At 44.4% G+C, this 27550-nt stretch overlaps 1 protein-coding gene across 1 annotated transcript; it reads right to left on the bottom strand.

The window, feature by feature from the left end:
- Positions 1-3695: 3695 nt before the first annotated feature.
- On the bottom strand, positions 3696-27416 carry LOC143122398 (phosphatidylinositol transfer protein beta isoform-like). Its single transcript, XM_076283204.1, has 12 exons — positions 27365-27416; positions 22446-22476; positions 19280-19425; positions 18544-18635; positions 15277-15284; positions 14583-14660; positions 14390-14473; positions 8702-8779; positions 7464-7574; positions 7184-7306; positions 7024-7097; positions 3696-5240 (listed from the first exon to the last, which is right to left on the bottom strand). The coding sequence occupies exons 1-11, from the start codon at positions 27382-27384 to the stop codon at positions 7047-7049; spliced, it is 822 nt and encodes a 273-aa protein (XP_076139319.1). The 5' UTR covers positions 27385-27416; the 3' UTR covers positions 3696-5240; positions 7024-7046.
- Between the last annotated feature and the right edge of the window lie 134 nt (positions 27417-27550).

Here is a 27550-nt window from a genome sequence, read left to right as displayed (position 1 = left end):
GGACCCTGATGAAACTATTTCTCTTCTATACTTTATATTGGGTTTTTAAAGTAATGTACTGTATTTTATTCTATTTATTTAGGCTATTCTTATTCTTTACATTTATATTTTCAAAATAACAAGGTTTTTCATGTTTGGAACACAACATTTGGAATAAAAAAAAAGGTTTTATTTTATAAATTTTTCGTTGGTGTCAGATTATTTATAGCCCAACATAATGGTGATGAGCACAGGTCATAGGGCCCCCTTGGAATTTTTGCTTAGGGCCCCCACAGACTCTAGAATCGCCTCTGCCTATGAGTTTGGGGAATCCTAAATGGATTAGAGTAGCCTACTGGTTCTTAACTGGTCTGGCGTTGGGACCCACAATTTCCCATGTTCATTTAGTCGCGACCCATATATTTTTTTAGCATCCAAGCCAGTGGATACGTGAGCCACATGGTTGACTTGTTTGGAACATGCTGATGTTTGGCATTACATTTGTGAAGTCTTCAACTCCTGTCACTCATGTCACCTTTCAAAGTATTCAACAGGTTTGTCTTTTGACTGGGGTGCTTAGTTTCCATGTGGCATTTTGGTTTTTATAGTTTCATGATCTCATGTGCCAGCAATTCACTGTACACCACACACTGGGGTTTCTGTCCTATTTTGTCCTCAATTTAAGTGAATCCATCCTACTTCAAATATTCAGGGTCATAGCCTACTTGCATATATCACTAAACTGATGTCTAGCATGATCTGTCACATTAACATTGTCTATGTCCATGGCAACGATTGGCATACGAATAGTTGATCAAAATAAAGGTCCGATATTAGATCTGATAAAGTAGCACTTAAAAGGGGTGATTTTTTTTTACCGACCCACCAGTTAAGAAACATTGGATTAGAGAACTGTAGAATGTTACAAATGCAAACGTGTAATGCACACTGGCCATAATTCCATAACCTTTAGTAAATAAAAATAGGAATTTTCCACAAATTTATTTGTGTGGAAACCCATTAGTTTTGCTGAGAGTCCTTTGTCGAATAAATTAGACACAGTAGCAGACTCATGAGAAATAATGTTTCTTTGATGCCTCTTAACATATTAATCATCATATTATTCTACCATAATTAGGCTTACACTAATGACAGACCCATAGCCATACACAGTTATGGAACTGCTATATGGAGCCATGCTGATGCAGTGTGTGCAGCATGCCATTTGGCATCGTCTTCTTGAAATATTCAAGCACTTTACTGAAAAAGACATCTGGATGGCAGCATGTGTGCTCCAAAACCTGGATCATTCAACATTATGTGGTGGATTTCTATGACTTAAAGGATGCATGTATGGTTTTTAAAAACTTTGATATTACTGCAATTATTATGAGACTTCAAGGCCTGTACACATCTTAAACAGACCAGACCAGCAGTCAAGGAGTGGGCTGAAGGAGGTCACAGTGACACCTGGCCTCTCATTAGATGGTCGAGAGCGAGAGGATGATGTAATGGTGATGATAACAGCAAGGCCAAGTAACAGGTGGCAAGATAAGAAGCCCTGTTACACCTAACTGGAAAAACCCAGAAGACAGTTTTGCATATAATTTTATGCATGATTATGCCCTGGTGGATGCTGATAGGCCAGGTGTCTTTCGAGGGTGGCGAGAGGGCCCAACTCTAAGGTTAAGGAGTATAAAAGATAGGCCGCATTGAGACACTTTGATCTCAGATCTCATCGGGGGGTGCCAGCTGATGACATCTCCCATCATCCTATTGCTTGACACCTGGTCTGGACATCGTTTAGGCTGGACTATCACTGCAATACGGTGAATAAAGATCAACAGTCTTTAGTATGTTCTATAGATGATGAACTCACTTCTTTACAATTTAATGTTGAGGAGCATTATTAATTTGGCTCATTTGTTTTCACTGTGGCGAATACCTCCCTGGGTTGTAGCTGCGCTAATGAGAGTGCTAGCACGCTCGACTGATCTGAGGTTGTTTGCGGGTTGGAGTCCGGGCGAGTGCAGGGCGGAGCCGCGCAATTCAACACAACGCAGGTTACACATTCTCAGCAGGGACTGATAAGTGAGTGAACTAAAGGTGTAGCACTCATCTCATTACCATGGCGAATAAACACAATAATAAATGTGCCAGTTTTTTAGGGATTTCTGTAAACATGTAATAAGACCAACCATTCAGTGAATTTAATTTTATTTATTAATGTTTTCTAGACCTTTCAGTAACAGCTCAAATGCTGCCCAAATACATTACAATACAAATAAACAGACAGTCATAACATTGTACATTCACAACTAATTTCCCCTGATTTTCAATACATCTGAAAAAGGTATCTGAACGCATCCTGTTTTTTTTTTTAATCTTGCAGGTGCTCAATCATGAATAGAGAATAAAAAGCTGACTTGACTGGCCTTTTTGTTCCTCCTAGCCTAGCTTAGCTTAGCCTAAGGATTCAGTGTAGAAAAGTGAGCCTGACATCCTGAGCCAGACAAGTCTTCAGTCTTATTTGGTGCAGCTAGACATGACGTACAGCAACCACAGGGAGGTGAGCCAAAACACACACACACACACACACACACACACACACACACACACAGACTGTGTTGCATCCCTGTGCGCCGGTTTGACTAGACTCTGACACAAGGGCTGTATTCCAATTAGCATACTTCTGTACTTACAATACCTAATGGCTACATTAGGCATTGTAAGTACAGAAGAATGTGAATTGGAATACAGTCAAGGTGTGTGATGAATTGTTGTGGGATTAATCCACACAATGCACATACACACATACACTCCAGACAGACACGGTGGGGGGCACAACCACACATATCAAAGGTCACCACCTTACAAAAGAGCCCTTCTCATTGAGGAGTCCTGAAGATGTAGGGTAAGAATCGACCTGCAGTGCGCAGTGACATAGCATCCCTTTCCGACTCTTGGGAAAGTTATTTACAAACCAGTTAGAAGAACCACACATTCTGTTTGTAAATATACACATGATGAACAGAGAGACAGACAAACACCATCTACCTAGCGCAGCTCTGCATCCTAAACACGCTAACACATCCAGGTGGAGACGGAAGGAGATGAGTCCACAGGAGGAGATGAGGAGGTGAGACCACAGCAGATGAGACCACAGGGGGAGACGAGGAGGTGAGACCACAGGAGGAGATGAGGCATTGGGGTAGCCGTGGTCTACTGGTTAGCGCTTCGGACTTGTAACCGGAGGGTTGCCGGTTCGAACCCTGACCAGTAGGCCCCCCACAGCTGAAGTGCCCTTGAGCAAGGCACCTAACCCCTCACTGCTCCCTGAGCGCTGCTGTTGTTGCAGGCAGCTCACTGCGCTGGGATTAGTGTGTGCTTCACCTCACTGTGTGTTCACTGTGTGCTGAGTGTGTTTCACTAGTTCACAGTTAAGGAGGTGAGACCACAGGAGGAGATGAGGAGGTGAGACCACAGAAGGAGGTGAGGGAGACAGTTGATGCAGAGGGGAACACTAACCCCCGAGACGATTTAAGCATCTAACCCCCCCCCCCCCCCTCCTACTGAAGAGACGATTTAAGCATCTACCCCCCCCCCCCTACTGAAGAGACAATTTAAGCATCTAACCCCTCCCCCCCCCACCTGTTCTACTGAAGAGTTGATTCAAACACTAACCCCCCCCCCCGTCCTACCGAAGAGACGATTTAAGCACTAACCCCCCGCCATCACCCGTCATACCGAAGAGGAAGGAAAAGAAGCAGAGAAATCCTGACAAACCAAACACACACACACACAAACTAAACACAGACATCCCTGTGGTCACTAAGGAGAAGTTGTACCAAAAAAGCTGACCTAAAAGGTCACTCCTCTCGAAGAAACTAACATTCTGAGAGGTTGTGCATTCATTCTGCAAGTTTTTACAAAAGCAGATCCTCATGCAGGCAGCTTAGCAGCTTAGCGTGGTGGTTAGCTGACGGATCTTACACATGACAGCTACCCTGGCAACTACGACAGGGTTTGCAGGTCAATGCCCATGTTACTAAAGCAATGGTTACCAAGGCTACAGGTTAGTCGGGATGGCATAACTGTCATGGTAATCATCACATGATTTTAGCGGCATTGTTGCGGTGACATTTTAACAGCAGCTGTCGATCAAGAGAAACCGCACTCCCTGAGCGCATACACTTTCATGGAAAACCAGAATCTGTTACTGTGTGTGTGTGTGTGTGTATGTGCTAAACTTAACTGGTGAAATACATACAAAGGGATGGAAGGAATTAAAAAATAATAAATCATTAAATACATTTGCAGACTGTAGCTAATTTGGGACCAATCTTCAACAGAACTCCTAAAACACAGACATCTGCTAGAGCACCCGAGCTGGCCAGTCACAGAGCTCAAGTGCACTGACGATATCCTGACGCCACCCACAGGGCCAACCGGACGGTCAAATGTAAACGTTCACTGGGCGCTCCACGTGTAGATGACATGTACAGTACAAGTTTAAAAAGAAGAAGAAAATGTTGCAAACTCTGGCTCCAGAGTTCGATGTACGTCCTATTGGATAAAGTTATAGCTGTGCGTTTGCATCATTTTCTTCTTGTTTTGAAGTTTATTACCAGAGGTCAGCACCTAGTGTATGTTTTGCGTTCCGGCGTGCGTTACTCTCTGTCTAGACATGTACAAGTGTGTTGGGTATTCTGAGTGTAGAATACAGGTCTGTTCAGGGCTGTCAGGTATCCCCAGTCTGTGACCCTGTCTGTGACCTTGGTCTGATCAAGTACGGCCTGGACCCTGCACTGAACCTACCCTACTACCCCCTGCTATGACTCTGAGATGATGACGTATCATTCAGGAATAGCATTACAAGAGATAAAAATGGCAAAAAAAACAAACAAAACAAAGAAAAGAAAATAAACACATAAAAACATTTCAATAATGTCGCAGTCATCTAGCTGTGGTCATCAGACGTTTCTCTTTAAAATACATTAAAATCACTTCTAGTGCAATATACTCATGGTACAGCCCCTGCAATGCCTGCACAATGACAAGACTACAAGAGCTGGAACCAGCAAAACACACACACAAACACACATACACACTCACACACACACAAACACACACACAAACACACACACCAATGGCCAGCTTCTCCGTTTGGGTCTTGGGTGCGTTGGGAGCCGTGGTGGCCGTCATGCGTCTCACTGCTCGTGGGCTGCGCTCATGCCGCGTACCTGTCCTGACTTCCTCAACTGAGACAACACATACAGAGAGGACACTAGGTTAGCACACGCTAGCGCTGTTCACTTACACACACACGCACACACACACGCACGCACGCACGCACACACACGCACACACAGAGGATGCAAGGTTAGCACACGCTAGCGCTGTTCACGCACACACACACACACACACACACACAGACAGACAGAGAGGACGCAAGGTTAGCACACGATAGCGCTGTTCATGCACACAAACACACGCACACACACACACACACAGAGAGGACGCAAGGTTAGCACACGCTAGCGCTGTTCACGCACACACACACACACACACACACATGCGCACACACACACAAACACACACACACAAACACAGTTTCAACAAGCAAATGCAGGTTAGAAAAGTTGACACAGCACACACACAGATTAGCACAGTTTCAACAAGCAAATGCAGGTTAGAAAAGTTCTCTCTCTCTCACACACACACAAATAGAAGAGACCAGATCACATAGGTGCCCACAGGAACAACACATAAAATAGGTGAAATGACAGCTGAAAGGAGTGAGTGAACGATTAAGTTAGTACACAGCACAGCATTGACACACACAGGGACACACACACACACAAAAGAAAATATGCGTGCATGAGAGGCAGTACATATATACTGTACATGGAGACAAAAAAAAGTATGAGAATGTGAATGAGAATGAAATACAAAGAAAGAAGAGAAAAGGCATGAGAGTGACATGCAGTTGAGTCAAAGACGTGCGCACACACACACACACACAAAAGAGTGACATGCAGTTGAGTCAAAGACGCGCGCACACACACAAACACACACACACAAGAGTGACATGCAGTTGAGTCAAAGACACGCGTGTGCACACACACACACACACGAGTGACATGCAGTTGAGTCAAAGATGCGCGCGCGGGCACACACACACACACACACACACACACACACAAGAGTGACATGCAGTTGAGTCAAAGACGCACGCACACACACACACACACACACACACACACACACACAAGAGTGACATGCAGTTGAGTCAAAGACGGACGCACGCACACACACACACACACACACACACACACACACACACACACAGCAAAAACATACAAATAAATGTGTGAAGAAGTCAGCAGATTTCCTGTTGCCTGTGTGAGGGAGGCGTGGAACAGGAGCTGAGAAGACAAGCATGCAGATGAGAAGAGGGCGATGATAAGAGAGGACATGAGAGGAGAAGGGAGGAGAGGAGATGAGAGGAGAGGAGATGAGATGGGAGGAGAGGAGAGGAGAGGAGAGGAGAGGAGATGAGAGGATAAGGGAGGAGAGGATAAGGGAGGAGAGGAGAGGAGATGGAAGGAGAGGAGATGGGAGGATAGGAGAGGAGATGGGAGGAGAGGAGAGGAGATGGGAGGAGAGAAGGGAGGAGAGGAGAGGAGATGGGAGGTGAAGAGAAGAGGAGAGGGGATGGGAGGAGAGGAGATGGGAGGAGAGGAGAGAAGAAGAGAGAAGACATGGAAGGAGAGGAGAGATGAGGAGATGGGAGGAGAAGAGAGAAGGGAGGAGAGGAGAGGAGATGGGAGGTGAAGAGGAGAGGAGAGGGGATGGGAGGAGAGGAGAAGAGAGGAGATAGGAGGAGAGGAGATGAGAGGATAAGGGAGGAGAGGGGATGGGAGGAGAGGAGATGGGAAGAGAGGAGAGAAGAAGAGAGGAGAAGAGATGGAAGGAGAGGAGAGATGAGGAGAGGAGATGGGAGGAGAGGAGAGGAGAGGAGCAAGTGCCTCTCAGACTTACTGTACTTGCGCCACAGGGGGGCGCTACTCTTCTGCTGCTGCCGATGTGCCACGTATAGAACCCTGCTGACGCATCTATACACACAACACACACACACTCATGTCAAGCTACAACTACACTATGTCTAGAGTGCTACTGCTGCACGTGGGACAGCCTCTACCTCCTCCAGCTCCCTCTGGGTCTCCTCCTCCATCTTCCTGATGTCGGCCATCGTCAGTCCGTACCAGTTGTCAATCCAGCAGAACAGCTGGCGATGGAAGTTAGTGAAGATACGCTTCTCTTGCTGAGGCCAAACAATAAAAAACACATAGCCCATCAATACACAATTCAAGACATTATACTATACAACATATACACACACACACAACGCAAAACATATATACACCATTAACACACAATATAATACATACACACACAACACCAGTTGTGGATGTGGTTACCTTATGGATGAAGTGCTCAACCTTGCTCTGAAGGCCCCACCATTTGAACTTGACCGTAACCAACTTATAGGCACACATCCGAGGGTGTTGCGGCTTGGATTCCAGCTCGGTCTACACACACACACACACACACACACACACACAAGGTCATTAACCACACTGAGCCATGTGTGGCCATATGAGTGTGTTTGTCTTAAAGGAACCGTATGTAAGAAAAATATTTCAATTAATCATAAAATGGCCCTGATATGTCACTAGACATTAAGAAATCATGTTCATTTCAAATACTTATATCACTGACAACAGTAGTCCAGCCAGAATATTGTCATTTAAAAAGTGAAGTTGCAGCCCTCAACTGATGTTGATGTTGTGTTTTGTCATGTCATGTTGTGTTTCGGCCTGATGCGCCACCCTCCACCTATCTACTAATCACGAAGTCAGTAGTGTTTCGCCATCAGGGTTGGCAACCTCGAGTCAGGGGGGAGGGGGAGGGGATACACCGCTCTTCAGTATTTTGAAAGTGATTGCAGTACCAGTTTTGGCCACAATCTTACATATGGTTCCTTTAAGTTTGTGCAAATGCATGTGAAATGCCCCCAAGTATGAATGACATTTTCTGTGTGTAATGTGTATGTATGTATGTGTGTGTGTATGTATGTATGCATATATGCATGTATACATTGCATTAAAACATTAAAGCAACACCAAAGAGTTTTTTGTACCTTAAAATAATGTTTCCAAAATCGTTTCAGTGGTTCATCAACTTGTAACAGGGTGAACGGCACTTCCGCATTCACCTTGCGGCCCTCTATCGGCTATAACCGCACTATGTAAGTTTGCCAGATCGGGTAGCGGGTCTGTAGTTCGATGGAATGAGACATAAGAAACTACAAATTTGACTTGCATCTGATGTCGACTGATACATTGTACTTTCATAAATCGTGCAACATATTCTACCTTGTCTGTGGACATCATTATTTGCAAAGCCGGTGCTGGATAAACAAATAGCGTGCGTGCGACAGAGGGAAAGTTCTTTGGTGTTGCTTTAAGAATAATAATAATAAAAGTTATAAAATAATAATTAATAAATAAAATTAAGGAAGCATTAGGCATCATTTCTGCTGATATCCAATATAACTGTTAAACATATTTTTCTTACATCTTTTCAGAGGAGCAGTATGTTTGTGTAAGTGTGTGTGTGTGAGTGTGTGTGTGAGAGAGACTGTGTGTGTGCTCACCTTCCATTCTGGGCTGAGCTGACCTCTGCCTGTCTTTTTAGAGATGAAGATGGCTGGGTCTTCATGGGGCTTGTAGTCCTGTCATATTAAAAACTATGTTTAAACAGTTCTGCACACATAATCATGTTAAACTGCATTAAATCAGTATGTAGTCCTGCACACACATACTTTTTAATGGGCTTACAGCCCAGTGCACGGATAATTAAGGGATTAATTAGGGATGAAAACCCAAACTAGATAGAGAGAGAAAGAGAGAGGGGTACAGTCCACTAAGGGGTACAGGAGTCCAATAAGGGGTACAGGATAGAGTTTAGATTCTCTGCCCGAGCCTGAACTTGACCCGCGGGCCGGGTCCTTGATCAAGCATTTTTTTTTAGCATTAGCCTACTTGGGTGGGGAGCTAAAGCTATGCCATAGTCAGAAATGTTATATATTTAACAAAGTAGGCCTAAGTAACAAGTGTGTACAAAGTTATACAAGTTAGGCTCAGAGTTACAAAATGTAATTTGTAATGTCATCTACGCAACACGTGTCATGCGCAGCTTCTCCACTCGCACGCATCACACCGGGCCTGCTGTGCTATATTGTGTAGCTTAAGTGCAACGTGAAGCTTGAAGATGTAAAGAAAAAAATGAAAACAGGAGAAATAACTTCGAGCAAGTTTGGAGAAAAGTCGGAGGTATGCATTTGTCAGGTATGCTTTGTTGCGTGCATTAAGTGCGCACAATGTTCACCTATAACAGCAAAAAGACTTTAAGATGAACATGAAGCAGGCTTGCCCACTTCACTTCTCCAAGCATACACCTGAGAGCGAGGCAAGCCCTCACAGAGAAATGCGTTTTTGCTGCCGGGACATAATTTAACGTTGTAAGTGGCTTACGTTTCTTCATTCGGATTCATTTGTGATCCATTCCATTCTGAATAAACAAACATAGTTTATATTCTTCATCCTCTGTTGCATTATTCATTAATATAATTCTAAACAGAATTCTGTAGCTCAAACAACTCGGAATTGTAGTTGAGAGCGTCAGTTTGTATGGCCCACGTATTTAAAAAATGTCGGGTTTAAATCGGGCTCGGGCTCATAATTACAGTTAATGTGTCGGGCCGGGTCGGGCACAATGTGCACGGGCTCGGGTAGGGTCGGGCTTGATTTAGCTCTAGTACAGCTCTAGGGCTCAACCTAAGCTCTAGTACAGCAGTCCACTAAATAATCCTGTTTTGCGAGTGTTTGGCTGTGTCAACTGCTCTGTTCTGCATTGGTCTGGACTCAAACTCATTGCGCCAGCAACAGCCCAGGAGGCAGCCATGCTAGCCAGGTGGCTAAAACCAACGGGCGCTAGTGTGCTAGCCAGGCGGCTAAAACTAACGGGTGCTAGCGTACTAGCAAGGCTGCTAAAACCAATGGGTGCTAGCGTGCTAGCAAGGCAGCTAAAACCAACGGGTGCTAGCGTACTAGCAAGGCTGCTAAAACCAACGGGTGCTAGCGTGCTAGCAAGGTGGCTAAAACCAGCGGGTGCTAGCGTGCTAGCCAGGCGGCTAAAACCAATGAGTGCTAGCATGCTAGCAAGGCGGCTAAAACCAACGGGTGATGGCGTACTAAGTATAAGTAAGTATAAGTATAAGTATAGACAAAGATCCTTAATTACTAACAAGATAGAGCAACGTAATTCGTTACTATGGGAGCAGTTCCGGTCTGCATAAGTGGGAGTGTCACCTTATGTCACTAAATAAACTTTCTCTCTTAATAAGCAATAAGAACAGATAAACATCATTGTGTTCACAGTATTATTGTCTATAATCATGTATGATACCAATGAATCATTCTTTAGGACATGATATGAATAATTTAATTAGTCATGTGAACCGAGCTAGCTAGCTAGCTAACGCTAGCTTAAAATGCTATACAAGTGGATGGGAGTTGCTATGGCAATACAGCTATGCACTAACAAGTGACTAATAGTTGAAGGACTTCGCTTAAACTTAATATACTGTTGCAAATTCACTTGAGTATAAACTATCCGCTTTAACTAATGTCAGTAATGTTATTCAGCTAGTTGTCATTTCAAAGAAATTACACTTCTCCGTTTAAAATGTTACCTTAGCTAAGAGGCTAGCTAGGATGCTAACAACCGGACAGTAACTGGCAGCAGCATGGTCTGATATTAAGTTATTTTATTACAAATCCGAATGCTAAAAAATTACACTTTTAGGCTTGAAATGATCCCAAACACTTACAGATTATGACAACATTTTCCATCCGAACGCTAAAAAATTACACTTTTAGGCTTGAAATGATCCCAAACACTTACAGATTATGACAACATTTTCCAAAAAACCCTCAACACATCCAGAAAGACATAATGACCAATTTATTGGTAAAATTCCACAAGTCTCCATTGACATTAGTGCAGCGAGGGTTTACTCTGGTCTGCATAAAGGGGGATTCCCCCCCCCCCCCCCCCCACTTGCAATAATCGAACGCGGAAATTGTCGAACGTTTGCGCCTCTCGCTCCGCTTTAACCCTCTCTGGTATAGATAGATAGAAACAGATAGATAGAGACAGATAGATAGACACCATCTTTTGTGCCAAGGAGCATCCAGTTGCTAAATAGGCTGAATTCAGACAGGTTGACACCATCCTAAATCATGCATACACACTTTTTTAATTTATATTGTATGTTTTTTGGATTTGTTTGTCATTCTTGTCAGACTTACTCACTGCTCACCATTCTGCTGGCTGGCCACTGACACAGGTGTATTAACCTTCCTTGATACTCTGATGTATAATGCTTTCTAATGTCCCCTAATACCATGAGCAAACCTGTGTGTGTGTGTGTGTATGTCTACTCCCACAGAGACACAGACACACACACACACGGAATACCTTTAATCTGTCAAAGTGGAGAGCGCATTTTCTTGGAACAGATGGCCAAAGGATTGACCCTGCTTGAGAACTGATCCAATTACACACACACACACACACACACACACACAGAACACCTGAATGCTCCGAGTGCTACAGTCTGACACGACACTGAATCAAGACAGCATTTACACAGGTGTGACATCAGAGATGTTACTGTCAGCACATAATCACCTACAGGTTACATCATCTCTCTTTCTCTCATACACACACACACACACACACACACACACACACACACACACACACACAGTCAGTCACACAATTTCAGATACATCCTGAGAAATCAGATGTTCACCTATCAAATAAACAAAAAAACAAATAGATCATCTAGATATGGGCAAGATTAGAAAAATTTGTACTGAAACTTTTTACACTTGAAACCTTGCTTTCATCAAAAAATTCCTTGGCAAACAAATCAACAGCCTGCCATCAGGTTTTTGGACAAACAAGACTAGTTGTCATTTTGTTGAGCCCCCTCAACATAAGTCAGTCTTCATGGGCACAACGGTTTAGCTGCTCCCGTGACTGCAATAATCACTGCATTACAGACGGAATCCCAGCCGACTGCCTTCCTTACACTAGTCTAGTCCAGTGTAATCTGGAGCAGGCTTTGAGGCATTGTTCTCTTGCAGGGTGAAACTGGCCGCAATCAAATACCATTGATAGCATTTTACATGACACGAGTCGAGTTTGCATATGGGCGTTCAGGGTAAAATGGGAACTTGTCCAGGATCCTACTCTCACTCGGTCCTCTCAGTCCTTGTGTTTCCATTAGAATTGAAGGACCCTGGTCAAACAAATGGCCCCGGCCCAGTAAAAAAAAAGTTCCAGGTCCGGTAGTGGAAACAGCCCTGTGGAAAAATAGGGTACTAGCCTCCCTTGTTCCGAGTTGCCTCTTCATGAGTACCAAAGTGGTCAACAGCATCACATTTCCTCCACCATGATTGACATGAAACCATATAAAACCAGGGGGGCAGGATTTGGAGGGTAAGCTTCAGCTGGTTAACATCCCAGCAGGCTGCTACAATCTTTAAAAATGGCACACACAAACAAGCCAATTAGGCGCCATAAATCATGCCATCCGTGTGGATTGGCTGAACCTTCTATCAGGAAATTGCCAGCTCAACCACCATTCCACATCGACAACATACCGTTGTACTCCACGTTGTCTCCATCGGTAATGCAGCACCTAACTGGCTAAATCTAGATGGTGGCGGAAATGAGCACTGTGAAACGCCATTTTGAAAAAGATGGTTGCGGGGAATTTAAAACGTTTTTGGCTGAAGTAGCTAGTGTAGAATGGGCCGTTGAAATGAATGGGGGGCACTTCCTCCAGCTCTCCAGCTCTATATGATACCTCCATTTTAAAAAATAAATAAAAAAAAAGACTTCAGAGTTGCCTGTTGCCAGTTGAAGAGAGGACTGCCATTTTTTTTACTTCAGCCTTACTTAAAGCATAGGCTATTCAAATTGCCCCTGTATGTGTAGTGTGTGTATGTGTTTGAAACTCCTAGTGTGCGCTATTTTCGTGATCTGAAGGCTATTCGCTCCCCTAATTCTGAATGCTAGCCTTTAAAGCTTATCTTGAGCAAAGCTCTGGCTATGCCTAAACTGTTACAATTATGGTCAATATGTTTGTTTTGAATTGTAGCGGTCTTGGATACACTACGAAGACGTGAATTCAGGGTGGATTTGGGCATGCCTCACACTCGTGGCGTGAGCGGTATCGGATCGAAAATGGAGCGGGACAGAGCGGCCGCTCCGGCCTCTGAATAAAAATGCGCTCCAGCAAAATTCCATCCGCTCCACTCCTCGCTCGCTCGCGCTCCGCTCACTAGCTCTGGTAGCGTCATGAGTGTAAACATACAAAAGTACGATGCCCAAACACACATACACAAAATCAGCATAGACAAGAACTTCTGCACCGTTGATGGTGTGATCCTTTCCCCTTTTAAACCTCTGGTGTATTATGTCTTAAAGCAGAGATTAACCCCTTGGGGATCAATAAAGTATCTATCTATTTATCTATCTAACCTCATGTCTGAAAAACACACACACACACACACTCACAAGGTTCACAGTTCACCTGTACCTGGGCAGGGCAGGGCAGGGAAGGAGAGGGCAAGGTTACGGTCTTAGCCCCTCTTTCTGTGTGGAAGTCATTCATGACAGCACATTCATTCAGGACTATTCCACTTCCCCAGCCAATGTGCCACATCAACACAAGCAGTGTGGTGTCGCTGAGGAGGTCACATGTAGGACTTGCAGTGAGGCTAACCTACCACCAGGGCATGTTGCTGTGGTTACCCTCAGGGGTCAGAGGTATGGTGAGGTGACTGCTGCCGTGTTCGCTGGGGGAAGGGTGGGAGTGGGTTGGGGGGACTAAGGGAGATGTCTTGGGTCACATAATGAGACCAGATCCATCTGGTTTTAGCTCCCATTGGGGATGAGTTATGCTACTCTGTCCTGGTTAGTATTCTGGAATCTTTGGGGAGAGGGTTGACCTGAAGGGGTAACAGGTGAAGGAGAAGAGGACGAGGGGCAATAGGTGAGGGGCTGAAGGGTAACCAGAGACCCGGGCAGATGGTAAGGGGTAAGGGGGTGAGGGTCGGGGCTGAAGGGTAACAAGAGACCTGGCGAGAGGGTAAGGGGTAACTGGTGAGGGGTAAGAGGCTGAAGGGTAACAAGTGAAGGGTTAGGAGATAGATAGATAGAGATACAGTAGATAGATAGATAGATAGATAGATAGATGGCTCACCGCAGCTTCTACTTGTGTCTTGTCTGCAATGTCAATGGGCACCACCTCTACAGTCTTCCATGTCTCTGCATCCAGCTCATGGATCTGTGAGCAGACATCACACCAAGATTAAACGCAAACACACACACGGCTCTCTCTCTCTCTCTCAACACACACACACACACAGACACACACACACACACACTTTACTCACATTCTCTTGGTTCCCCATGTCGTCTGCTTTGTGCCACGTCTCGATTTTTATCATGAAGTCGTCTTTCATGTACTCGTTCTAGCAAGATTCAGAAACAGGACAGAGTGGATTAAGTTACTTTAGTCCATAGCGGGTTGATGATAAAAAAGAAGAGAGGAAAGAAGACGGAAGAAGAGAATTTGTGCCACAATGAAGAAACGAAAGAGTTGAAATAAGAAAGGAGTTGCACAATGACACTCTACTAAGTTACACAATGACACAGCTAGTGAAATAAACATGGACTTGGGCAGCAATTTTACGTGTTGACCACCGCCTCACCAAGAGCAATGCTGCCGTTTGCGGTCACTTCTGATTGGATGGGCGTCAGCCATTCATTGTCTGAAGTTTTAATCCATCACATTACCATCTTTAGGGTCAATGTGGATGCCCCTATGCAGGTAAATGTGCATGCCCCTATGCAGGTAATGGATGAACACCACTTACCACACACGTCTAGATGATCAGTGACCATGTAAGCAAGCACACTCAATACACACACACACACACAGTGCAAATACTACTAAACACACACACACATACACACACTACTAAACACACACACACACACACACACAGAGTACATATACTACTAAACACGCACACACACTTACACTCACACTCACACTACTAAACACACACAAACAGATGCACTCACCGTGATTACTGCAAACATGAAGAGCACATGCCATAAAAAAGACAAAAGAAAAACTCATCAGTTTTTGCCAGGTTCCCCACAATTCAAAGTGATCAATGGTACCAATCAGTGGTGGACGAAGCAGACTAACTACACACTTGAGTGAAAAGTAGAGATACCTTGTGTAAAATATTATTACTCCAGTAAAAGTGGAAGTATTCACTTTCAATTTCCACGAGTAGAAGTATAAAAGTTTTTGCCTTCATAAGTCCTTAAGTATTAAAAGTAAAAGTACCTTATCATTTTCACATCAAAACTCCTGCTAAATCAACTGATTTTAGGTGAAAATACTAATGCCACTCTTGGCACACCAATCTTTAAATAGTGTCTGACATTTGTTTATTGAAAAGATCATATTAAAGGAACACGCCACCCAAAATCAGTAGTGATATATGTTCTTACCGTAACTTTCACGAGTTGAGTCGTACCTCTCCCGCGTCGGTAGGTGCACTCAAACGCTCTGTCGCGCGGCGCGAATGTGTAAGCATGTTGCTATGCTAGCGGGCTCTGCCGTGGCCGTAGAGAGAGGCACATAGCAGTATTCAAACACCTCCACGTTTTACCTACTTAAATACAGTTGCACGAGTAGTTGATGAAAAATGTTAGGGCACACAACACGAAACGTGACGATTTTCCAAGCGAATAAACATGAGAACTACAATGTGTGGCGCAATAGCACTTGGGAGTACTTCGACCTAGGTAGTAATATTAATTAACACCTAATTGTAGATCCTATCCACCACAGAGTTTAGAATCCATGCTGGATCGACCCTCAGCCTCTCCCTCCCCTCTGAGCGAGAGAGGCACACACACTAGAGATGCGCTGATGGGCTATTATTTCAACCATAACTGCATAGCAAAACTTATCATCCATCAGCCATCCATCAGCACCAAAGTTTGTTGACCAATTTTCAAAACTGCACCTGCCCACCATCCGCTGGTTGTTTTAATGTAGGCTATATGGGTGATGCAGCGCTGCTGACGTGAGGCTAGAAAGCCCTTGCCTGTTCTAGAAAGACTGATCTAATGCAGCAAATATATTAAAAGGCAAAAGTCGTACATTGGCTAGGCCTATCCCCTGAATATCGGCAGCAAACTCAGTCTCTGTCGCGCAAAACAGTCTCCAAATAAAACGCACATCGGCCTGTTGCCTATTCTGCCAGCTTGTGACAATATCGTCCAAAATGCTTGATTGCATTGCATTCTCCACATTTTTAGCTACATTTTCATGTACCACATCAGCATTTTTGTTCAGTGAATCTTTTGTAAATTGCTTTACAATTACCGTCGGGCCCTTGTCAGCAGACTTCGGCTTGCCTCTTGCCATATTCACTCCTTGTCTTCCGATGTCATTTCTGAGTCATCTGATGTTCACCTCCCTAAATAGAACCAACTTCAACCTGTGTTATATCCTAGATAAGACTGCCTGGGTTATTTTGTTTAGATATTAGCCTATATATAAAACACATAATTGTAGCCTACCATTCAGGGAATAGGCATTTAAAAGAGAGACAGAGAGTGATATGACTAAGAAATGACATCGGGCGATGGCAGTGCGAGATGTTCAGAACGTAAGAGCTAAAACTTCTACAAACTCACTAACATCCACAGCGGAAAAAGAAGGTAAGAAAAATAGTCGGAAAACTTAGATGTGTAAGGCAAGCAAGCAAGTTTGGCGGTTGTTACTAAAAATGTGAACATGCACGTTGCATTGTTGTGCGGTGGACTTTCAGAATGAATGGAGTCAGAGTTTCTTTAATATCGAGGCGTCATATTTGTCCGATGGCCTGCTATAAAATGAATTGCGATGTCTGTCTGAAAAAGACGCGCTCGTGCAGTCAAAATGAATGGGAGTCTTCAGAACAGGCTTGTCAGTCAACCTGACATAACAGTGTGTAAAGTAGCCTATAATGTGAATGACTTGTTATTTTATCAAGGATTTCTTTCTTTTTGCAAAAAATAAAGTACAATAGGCATTAATTAGTAGGCCAGGAGCATGCTGAAATTATGTGGCAAATTGCGTTTTTTATTACAATGATAAAATTGTAAAAGGACGTGACCGAAGCTGAGGCAAGCCAGGCAATAGGCCTATAGGCCCGACGGTAATTGTAAAGCAATTTACAAAAGATTCACTGAACAAAAATGCTGATGTGGTACATGAAAATGTAGCCAAAAATGTGGAGAATGCAATGCAATCAAGCATTTTGGACGATATATTGTCACAAGCTGGCAGAATAGGCAACAGGCCGATGTGCGTTTTATTTGGAGACTGTTTTGCGCGACAGAGACCGAGTTTGCTGCTGATATTCTGGGGATAGGCCTAGCCAATGTACGACTTTTGCCTTTTAATATATTTGCTGCATTAGATCAGTCTTTCTAGAACAGGCAAGGGCTTTCTAGCCTCACGTCAACAGCGCTGCATCACCCATATAGCCTACATTAAAACAACCAGCGGATGGTGGGCAGTTTTGAAAATTGGTCAACAAACTTTGGTGCTGATGGATGGCTGATGGATGATAAGTTTTGCTATGCAGTTATGGTTGAAATAATAGCCCATCAGCGCATCTCTAGTGTGTGTGCCTCTCTCGCTCAGAGGGGAGGGAGAGGCTGAGGGTCGATCCAGCATGGATTCTAAACTCTGTGGTGGATAGGATCTACAATTAGGTGTTAATTAATATTACTACCTAGGTCGAAGTACTCCCAAGTGCTATTGCGCCACACATTGTAGTTCTCATGTTTATTCGCTTGGAAAATCGTCACGTTTCGTGTTGTGTGCCCTAACATTTTTCATCAACTACTCGTGCAACTGTATTTAAGTAGGTAAAACGTGGAGGTGTTTGAATACTGCTATGTGCCTCTCTCTACGGCCACGGCAGAGCCCGCTAGCATAGCAACATGCTTACACATTCGCGCCGCGCGACAGAGCGTTTGAGTGCACCTACCGACGCGGGAGAGGTACGACTCAACTCGTGAAAGTTACGGTAAGAACATATATCACTACTGATTTTGGGTGGCGTGTTCCTTTAAGCACAAAACACTGAAAGCAATTAGAGGAGAACAAGCGGTTATGAAATAACAGCACTTGAGAACAATTATTTCATTTTACATTTATTTGTAACTTACAGGAACAAATTACATCTACTTCGTACTGTCCACCACTGGTACAAATATCACAATGTCAATGTTAGCGGTAAATGTGTGTGTGTGTGTGTGTGTGTGTACACTCACTGGTTCTGCAGTAGGGGTAGGCGTTCCAAGCTTTCTCGTGAAACACCAAGGCTCCTTCTGGTGCAATCATCTTCACAAACCCTGGCACTTTACTAAACACACCCACACAGACACACACACACACACACATGACTTAGCAATAAACATATCACATGTTGGTGAATTATTTGGTGTGTTTGCATGAGGCTTTTGTGTGTGTGTGTGTGTGTGTGATACATCTAGAGTGTGCATGTGTGTGCCCGTGTGTCTTGAGGTAGAGATTGTGTGTGTGTGTGTGTGTGTGTGTGTGTGTACCTCTTGAGGTTGTAGATTGTGTGTGTGTGTGTGTGTGCACCTCTTGAGGTTGTAGATCGTGTGTGTGTGTGTGTGTGTATACCTCTTGAGGTGGTAGATTGTTTGTGTGTGTGTGTATGTATATGTATACCTCTTGAGGTGGTAGATCGTGTATATGTGTGTGTGTGTGTGTGTGTGTGTGTGTACCTCTTGAGGTGGTAGATTGTGTATGTGTGTATATGTATGTGTGCCTCTTGAGGAGGTAGATCGTGTATGTGTGTGTGTGTGCGTATGTGTGTGTATGTGTGTGTGTGTGTACCTCTTGAGGTGGTAGATCGCATACGTGTGTGTGTGTGTACCTCTTGAGGTGGTAGATCGCGTATGTGTGTGTGTGTGTGTGTGTGCGTGTGTGTGTGTGTACCTCTTGAGGTGGTAGATCACGTATGTGTGTGTGTGTGTGTACCTTTTGAGGTGGTAGATCTTGTGTGTGTATTGTCCTTTCTCTCCCTCTTTCTCGTAGGGTTCGTTGGTCAGCACCTCGATGCCCTCCCCTCCTCCTGTTTCATTCTTACTGGCTTCTGCCACAGAGTACAGCTGGCCAACCTGGTACTGCTCACACACACACACACACACACACAGACACGCGCACACACACACACACACAGACACACACACATTAATGAGGAAGAGAGTATGTAATGGAATTCTGTATATCATAACACACACAGGCTCTTTTCTCATGGACATACACATACGCACCTGCCTATAAAAATAAACCACATATAAAAACTATTACTGATAATAAAAACACACAAGACCCTGTAAAGAACACACACACAGAACTAAATCAAACACTCACACACAAGACCCTGTAAAGAACACACACAGAACTAAATCAAACACTCACACATACAAGACCCTGTACAAAACACACACACACATACAAAACTAAATAAAACACTCACACACAAGACCCCGTACAGAACACACACACACAGAACTAAATCAAACACACACAAGACCCTGTAAAGAACATCCACACACACACACACAAGACCCTGTAAAGAACATCCACACACACAATACCCTGTAAAGAACATCCACACACACACACACACACACACACAAGACCCTGTAAAGAACACACACACACACACACACACACACACACACACACACACACACACACACGTAAAGCAGCGGTCCCAAACCACCGGGCCATAGCCTACGGCAAGAGTTTAAAAAAAATGCATGCAAACTAAATAAACTAAATTTAATTTGCCATGTCACATTCACAATAATATCCACTGACGATGGTGAGCCAGATACCTCAAAGAAAAAGAAGGGGTCATTCATATTTAAAATATGGTTTCGCAGAGACTGATAATAAAAACACACAAGACCCTGTAAAGAACACACACACACACAGAACTAAATCAAACACTCACACACAAGACCCTGTAAAGAACACACACAGAACTAAATCAAACACTCACACATACAAGACCCTGTACAGAACACACACACACATACAAAACTAAATAAAACACTCACACACAAGACCCTGTACAGAACACACACACACACAGAACTAAATCAAACACTCACACACACAAGACCCTTTAAAGAACATCCACACACAAGACCCTGTAAAGAACATCCACACACAAGACCCTTTAAAGAACACACACACACACACACACACACAGCAGCGGTCCCAACCCACCGGGCCATTCCTAACCGGGCCATAGCCTACGGCAAGAGTTTAAAAAAAAATGCATATAAACTAAATTTAATTTGCAATGTCACATTCGCAATAATATCCACTGACGATGGTGAGCCAGATACCTCAAAGAAAAAGAAGGGGTCATTCAATACGTCATATTTAAAATATGGTTTCGCAGAGACCGGTGACTCGCATGCACCAAGTCATTTATGTGTGGTATTTGGCGATAAGTTGTCAAACGAAGCAATGAAACCATCAAAGCTAATTCGACATCTAGAGTCCAAGCATCCTACACTTAAAGACAAACCCCTTGAGTTCTTTGAGCGTAAGAAACGCGAGCAAGAAGGACAAAAAACTAGTGCGTAAAGCAACCACATCAGTGAACGTGGCTGCGCTAAAAGCCTCATAGTGGCTAGTCGGATTGCTAAATCTAAGAAGCCCTTTACTATTGGGGAAGAGTTAATTCTGCCTGCTGGTAAAGGCATGTGCAATGAACTCCTTGGGGAGGCTGCAGCTAAAAAAATAGCTCAGGTACCGCTTTCTGCAAGCACTGTCCATAGGCGAATTGATGATATGTCAGAGGATATTAAGGCACAGTTGTTAGAGAGGGTGAATGGGTCACCGTGGTACGCTATCCAAGTTGGTTGGTTGCAGGTCAGTGTTTGAGTTGCGAGAGCCGCTGCAGAGATTTCTTACAGAAAAAAAGTCACCGTTAGCTGCATATTTTAGTGATGAGGGCTGGGTGTCAAAACTCGCTTACCTGTGTGACATATTCGGGTTGCTTAATGACCTCAACCTGTCACTGCAGGGGAGAATGACGACTGTCTTTAAACTGGCAGATAAAGTCGCTGCATTTAAAGCCAAGCTTGATTTGTGGGTACGATGAGTGGATCTGGGTGTATTTGATATGTTCCAAACAGTAGTGGGGGTTTTGGGAGAGACTGAGGCAGGGCCCTTTCTCTCGCAGCTGGTGCGCGATCACCTTGTTGCGCTTTCAAATGAGTTTGAGCGTTACTTCCCATCCTCCAAAGATCCACGGCAAACCAATGAGTGGGTCCGCAACCCAATTGTCAATATCCCGAATAGTCATAACTTGTCAGCGCAGGAGGAAGAGCAGTTGATCGAAATTGCAAATGACGGTTGTCTTAAGAGTGTGTAGGCTATGAGGAAACCTCTCTGGCGGGTTTTTGGATGAAAACCAAAGCAGAATATCCCGAGATATTCTCGTTGCTACCATTTCCCACAACGTATCTATGCGAGGCCAGGTTTTCGGCAATGACTGCTACTAAGACCAAATTGCGCAATCGATTTCAAACACACTGAGGGTGTTACTGTCTTCCATCACCCCCAGATGGAACCTTCTTGTTGCAGGGAAACAAGCACAGGGCTCCCACTGATTATATTCGTAATGCACGTTTAGTTCCCATGTTTTGTTACCATATTTTGTTAAGCATGTTCACACATGATAGATGTAGCTTCAAGTTGTTCAATTTTCATAGTTCATATTTTCACTTCTTGAAGTTCACGTTTTTCACATTTTTAAGAGTTTGTTACCTTCACTGTTCATACATAACTGGAGCTAGTTCTTTTCAAGTAATGCATGCACAACACGGAACATGGAACCCCCGATCCGTGAAAAAAAAAATCAAACCGGTCAATGGTACATAAAAGGTTGGGGACCCCTGCTGTAAAGAACATCCACACACACACACACACACACAAGACCCTGTACAGAACACACACACACACATACAGAACTAAATCAAACACTAACACACACAAGATCCTGTAAAGAACCCACACACAGAACTAAATAAAAGACACACATACACACACATACAAGACCCTGTAAAGAACACACACACAGAACAAAATTGACATACACACACAGTGTGATTCTTACCTCTTCCACTGAGCATGGCACTACCACACGGCTGAGAAGGAGAGAGAGAGAGAGAGAGAGGGGGGGGGGGGGGGGAGAGAGAGGGGGGCTTAAAATTCATTTTTCAAAATGGGGGGGAATTCCCCCCTTAGGTTATTCATGTAGGGGGGATTTACACAATTTAGGGGGGAGGGGGGGATTGCAATTTCGATACTTCTTCGATACTTTTTAAAAAACTGTTTGATTTTGGGGCCCCCAACACCCTGATGTCATCAGTAATATATACTGTAGTGGGATCATTCACAACAGTGGACATCCTAGATTCTGCTTGACTCTCTCCACACACACATTGAAAATTATGGCTTATGTGATAGGCTATGTTTCTATTTCATATATTTGTTAATTCATATAGAGTGTATTTAGTTAATAATGTATTTTTTTTAATGTATAGCATTTTACTAGTAATTACTAGTAGCTAAACATATTTAGTAATTTGAATGCTTCATATTGACGTTTAAACTATAACACTTAGGCATATCTTTAATGTGTTGTGTAGGTCTAATTGAGTGCACATTGGTGATGAGTAGGTGTAATTGAGTGTCACTTTAAGAAAATACGTGAGAGTAATTAGCCTCCCTTCAGCCTGACGGTTTTAGGCTAGTCGCTAGTGAATAAAAGTTTTGCATAGTGCATAAGGATATGTGGATGCAATTCATTATGTTTTCTATGTTATTAGATAAAATTAATGTTCAAAAAACGAACAAGTTGAAGACAATCTTTCTGGGATCAAGTGTTGACGTGACCTGAGCTAGCAGGATAGTTACCAAGGAGCTCTTTCCAGATGTAAAAGTTTGCCATGGTTGCGTAGTAGCCTATTTGCGTAAGCGCAAAGTCTCTCTCTCTCTCTCTCTCTCTCTCTCTCTCTCTCTCTCTCTCTCTCTCTCTCTCTCTCTCTCTCTCTCTCTCTCTCTCTCTCTCTCTCTCTCTGTCTGTGTGTCTGTGTGTCTGTGTGTGTGTGTGTGTGTGTGTGTGTGTGTGTGTGTCTGCGTCTGCATGAGGCCATGTTCAATTCAACTCGGTAGTTGATCCGTCCGGTCAATAGCACCGCCTTCACGCCACTTCATGATTATATTAACGTCATCAGACAGGCTGTAAAAGTGTATGCGGGAATTTCTCGCATTATGATGGCTACAGTTGCGGGACTTGAACAAATTATGCGCAATACCCGCAATCCCGCAGTGAAATTTAAGCCCTGGAGAGAGAGGGGGAGAGAGACACAACCTCTTAATGAAATTGCTGTTGCCCTCTTATCAACATGGTGAGTTATTGAAAGTCAACATCACTCATAACCTATACAGAGACCATAGATACATGGGCATCATGATGATCACATTAGGCCAACCCTACAACAAAGACACAACGTCCCTCCCGTGTGCGCCACAATCACCTGAACACCAGAAACCGCAACACAGCAATCACCTGAGCAGCCCAGACACCTGCACCCAATCACCTGAGCAGCCCAGACACCTGCACCCAATCACCTGAGAAGCACTGACACCTTCGCCCCATCATCTGAGCAGCACTGACACCTGCGCCCCATCATCTGAGAAGCACTGACACCTGCGCCCAATCATCTGAGTAGCACTGAGACAGCAGCACTGACACCTGCGCCCCATCACCTGAGTAGCACTGACACCTGCACCCCATCACCTGAGCAGCACTGACACCTGCACCCCATCCCCTGAGTAGCACTGACACAGCGTCCATCACCTGAGCTGCACTGACACAGCGTCCATCACCTGAGCAGCACTGACACCTGCACCCCATCCCCTGAGTAGCACTGACACAGCAGCACTGACACCTGCACCCCATCACCTGAGCAGCACTGACACCTGCACCTCATTACCTGAACAGCACTGACACAGCGTCCATCACCTGAGCAGCACTGACACCTGCACCCCATCCCCTGAGTAGCACTGACACAGCAGCACTGACAACTGCACCCCATTACCTGAGCAGCACTGACACAGCATCCATCACCTGAGCATCACAGACACCTGCGCCCCATAACCTGAGCAGCATTGACACCTGCGCCCCACTGACACATCACTTGTGCTCCAGAGACCCGAACCACTACCTCAGCACTACAAACACCTAAGCACCCCAGACACCTGCGTCCCATCTCCTGAACACCCCAGATACCTGAGCATCAGGCACACATGCCCCATACAAACACCTGGCACCCCAGACACCTGAGTATCAGGAACACCCTACAAACACCTGGCACCCCAGACACCTGAGTATCAGGAATACATGCAAACACCTGAGCACCAGAAACTCTACCCGACCATTTTCAATCTTTTCGCCTCAATGGCAAAGAACAGTGGGGTCATTGCCTGTTGTTTTAAATGCACTTTATAAAGTGACTAGACTGGACTGTGCCACCACTACAGGGCCTCACACACCTGTGCGCTACAATGACCTGACAGTGCATATCCAAATTAGGGCTGTGCCAAAAAGTATCATCCGTGCCATAGGCCTACTAGGCTAATTGTTGATGAGAACCTGACACTGCATATCCAAATTAGGGCCGTGCAATAAAGCATCATCTGTGCCATAGGCCTACTAATTGTTGATGAGAACTAACTTGCATTTTCACTGGAATTGTCATATGGCATTTTAACCTACTTAATTGGTAAAATGTAGCATTCATATAGAAGGCCAGGATTAAGTTTCACTTTTATGGAACAATGTTTGTGTTTGCATAGTTCACCACTCCAGTATGTGGAGCAAAAACCAGCCCACGTGTTTAATGGTACCTCACTTATTACGACCAAAAATGATAAGAAATATTGTCAAATTGCCCAACTCTAATCAGAATTGCTTGGCTTGCATGTGGCAACTATGTGTGTGTGTCAGCATATGAGTTAACCTGCGCACCAGTTACCTGCATCAGGTATGATGATCACTTGAGCACTACTAGACGCAGGTCACCTATGTGTGTCACGGTCACCTTACTGTCACCTGAGCACAGTCACCTGCTTCAGAAACCACCTGTGCACCATTTACCTGCATCACAGGTAACTCACTGTGTATGATGATCACTTGAGCACTACTACAGATGTGGAAGTCACCTGTGTCACAGTTATCTGCTTATGATTCCCACCACTGCAGTCACTAAATCACCTTTGCACCACCATTACCTGCACATTATGGTCAGAGCACCGTGCTTTTCTCTATACTCAAAACACTCCTTTAGATGGGATCTCTTTGAGTGGGCTTGTTAGAGCAGACCATTAAACAAGCAGCCACAGCAGACTGGACTGGAGGTTGAAGACACCGACACATACATGTACACACACACACACACACACACACACACACATACACACACAGGGCAGAGGTAGTCAGTGTGGCTTTCCTATTCCTAGATACTTAAGGCCAGAGAGACGGACTGGCCTATGGGAAGAGGCTTCTATGACATAACTCTCGAGGTGAGACCTGTGGAGAGAGTTAGCTGCTTTAGGACCTCCTTACAGCAATCAGTCAGGGAGAGGACAGGACAATAAAACGCCATGTGATTTCGAAACAGTGCAAGCATTCCCGCACAGAGCGCAGGTGGGAGCCAATGCTAACTCTAAGGTCATTCTCATTTAAACGACCACGTTTAAAGGCCGCTAGATTAATCTACGTGTTTATATTGTTTATATTGTAACGTTGTGCTAAGGACTGTTAGAAATCTGTGTCCCCGAGTTGCACATACTGTTTAAAGTGGAGACATCAGCAACAACAGGTTGCCATATCTTGTATGACAGGTGAGTCAGGTGACAGCAGGAGACATCACATCAACACAGGTTATACTGTAATCACAAGGGAAGGGACCGACTATCGGAGTCAAGGTATCGTGGCGCTTGATTCGTGTTAGGCAATGGTAAGCCTGGGACGAAAGCATCAGAAAAGCGCACTTACTGAGCACTGCACGGCTAAATATATCCACCAGCTAACGGGAGCGGAGTGCGCGTAATTAGCTTATGCGTCGATCACGTTTAACATCACTCCCACACCCCTGCGCCCAACGTTACAGGTTGTTCCATGACTGCGTTCTAATAATGTTGATGCTCTCAGTATTCACTAAATGGCCCATCTCTGTGCAGACACTTTAAGATCAGCAATGCATGCCCATATAGTGTGATTTAACAAAACGAACGGTAGCTACACACATAGGTAAAGTTAACGGACTTAATTTAGCTCCCACAAAACACACCTTAACACCTATTGACCTGGATTAAGCTGAAGACCTGATCCGAAACTATGGCGCCACATCGGATCACTGTGAACAAACGTTCGCTACGTTCCCGTTTTAGGCTAGAATAACGGTTCACACGCAGATTGCATTGACAGATAAAAATATTTACTCCACTTTAATCAGCTATCAGTGGATAGCTAGCTGGGGTTCCAGGGAGCAGTGCATATCACCGGCGTTTGATATCACCGTTTGATATTGATGCATAAAGCAACATAGTGACATAGTGTTAAACAGATAGCTCGATGCATGTGATGAATCGCTGAAAAATCAGTTCTCAATCAGTAGTTCTCTCTGCATTTATTCGACAGATGGAGTTGCGTTAATCTTGCTCGCACAGCAGCAGAAGCTTAGCCATTCAGATATACATTACGGCTGAGACCGCTGACGTTAGCTGTAGCTCGGCTCGTTGTATGCCAATGCACCAGTAGCAGTGTTTAGCCACTAAGCTAACTAGCCCTGACAAGCCGGGGTCTCTTGCTCTGCATCCCGTCCGGCTGCAAAGTGCTCGTCCAACACATGAACCGACGCAGACACAAATAGCATTCGAGCTCTTCATGTCTCATGTCATACATATATAATTTGACAGGCAGCTCTACCTGCTAAAGTGAATGATATTTGGAGTATTTGAACTTACTATTCCTTGATGAGCACCATCTTCTCCTCGCCTGGCTGCGGCTGCGCGCAGATGCTGACGTCATGTCAATTATCAACAGACAGCTTCCGCCCACTGTGCTCCGTCATTGGCTCATCTCGCCATGCAGTGATTCCCTTTAACAATTTCAGTGCTTGGGCAGGGCATGGCGAACAGTTTAATGAACTT

Source organism: Alosa pseudoharengus, unplaced genomic scaffold, assembly GCF_046254945.1.
Source record: "Alosa pseudoharengus isolate Yale_2024_CS ecotype anadromous, Long Island Sound unplaced genomic scaffold, YU_APseudo_1.1 YU_APseudo_1.1_scf_14, whole genome shotgun sequence".
NCBI lineage: Eukaryota > Metazoa > Chordata > Actinopteri > Clupeiformes > Clupeidae > Alosa > Alosa pseudoharengus.
Note: the sequence above shows the minus strand (reverse complement) of the source record. Positions and strands in the feature narration are given on the sequence as shown.

Excerpts from the sequence above, each read along its gene's own strand:
- LOC143122398 (XM_076283204.1), bottom strand. The coding sequence starts at position 27,384 with ATGGTGCTCATCAAGGAATA. Across the intron at positions 8,780-14,389 it reads AGACACAAGTAGAAGCTGCG|GACTACAAGCCCCATGAAGA; the intron begins GTGAGCCATCTA and ends TTAATATGACAG. Across the intron at positions 7,575-8,701 it reads AGCTCAGCCCAGAATGGAAG|ACCGAGCTGGAATCCAAGCC; the intron begins GTGAGCACACAC and ends GTGTGTGTGTAG.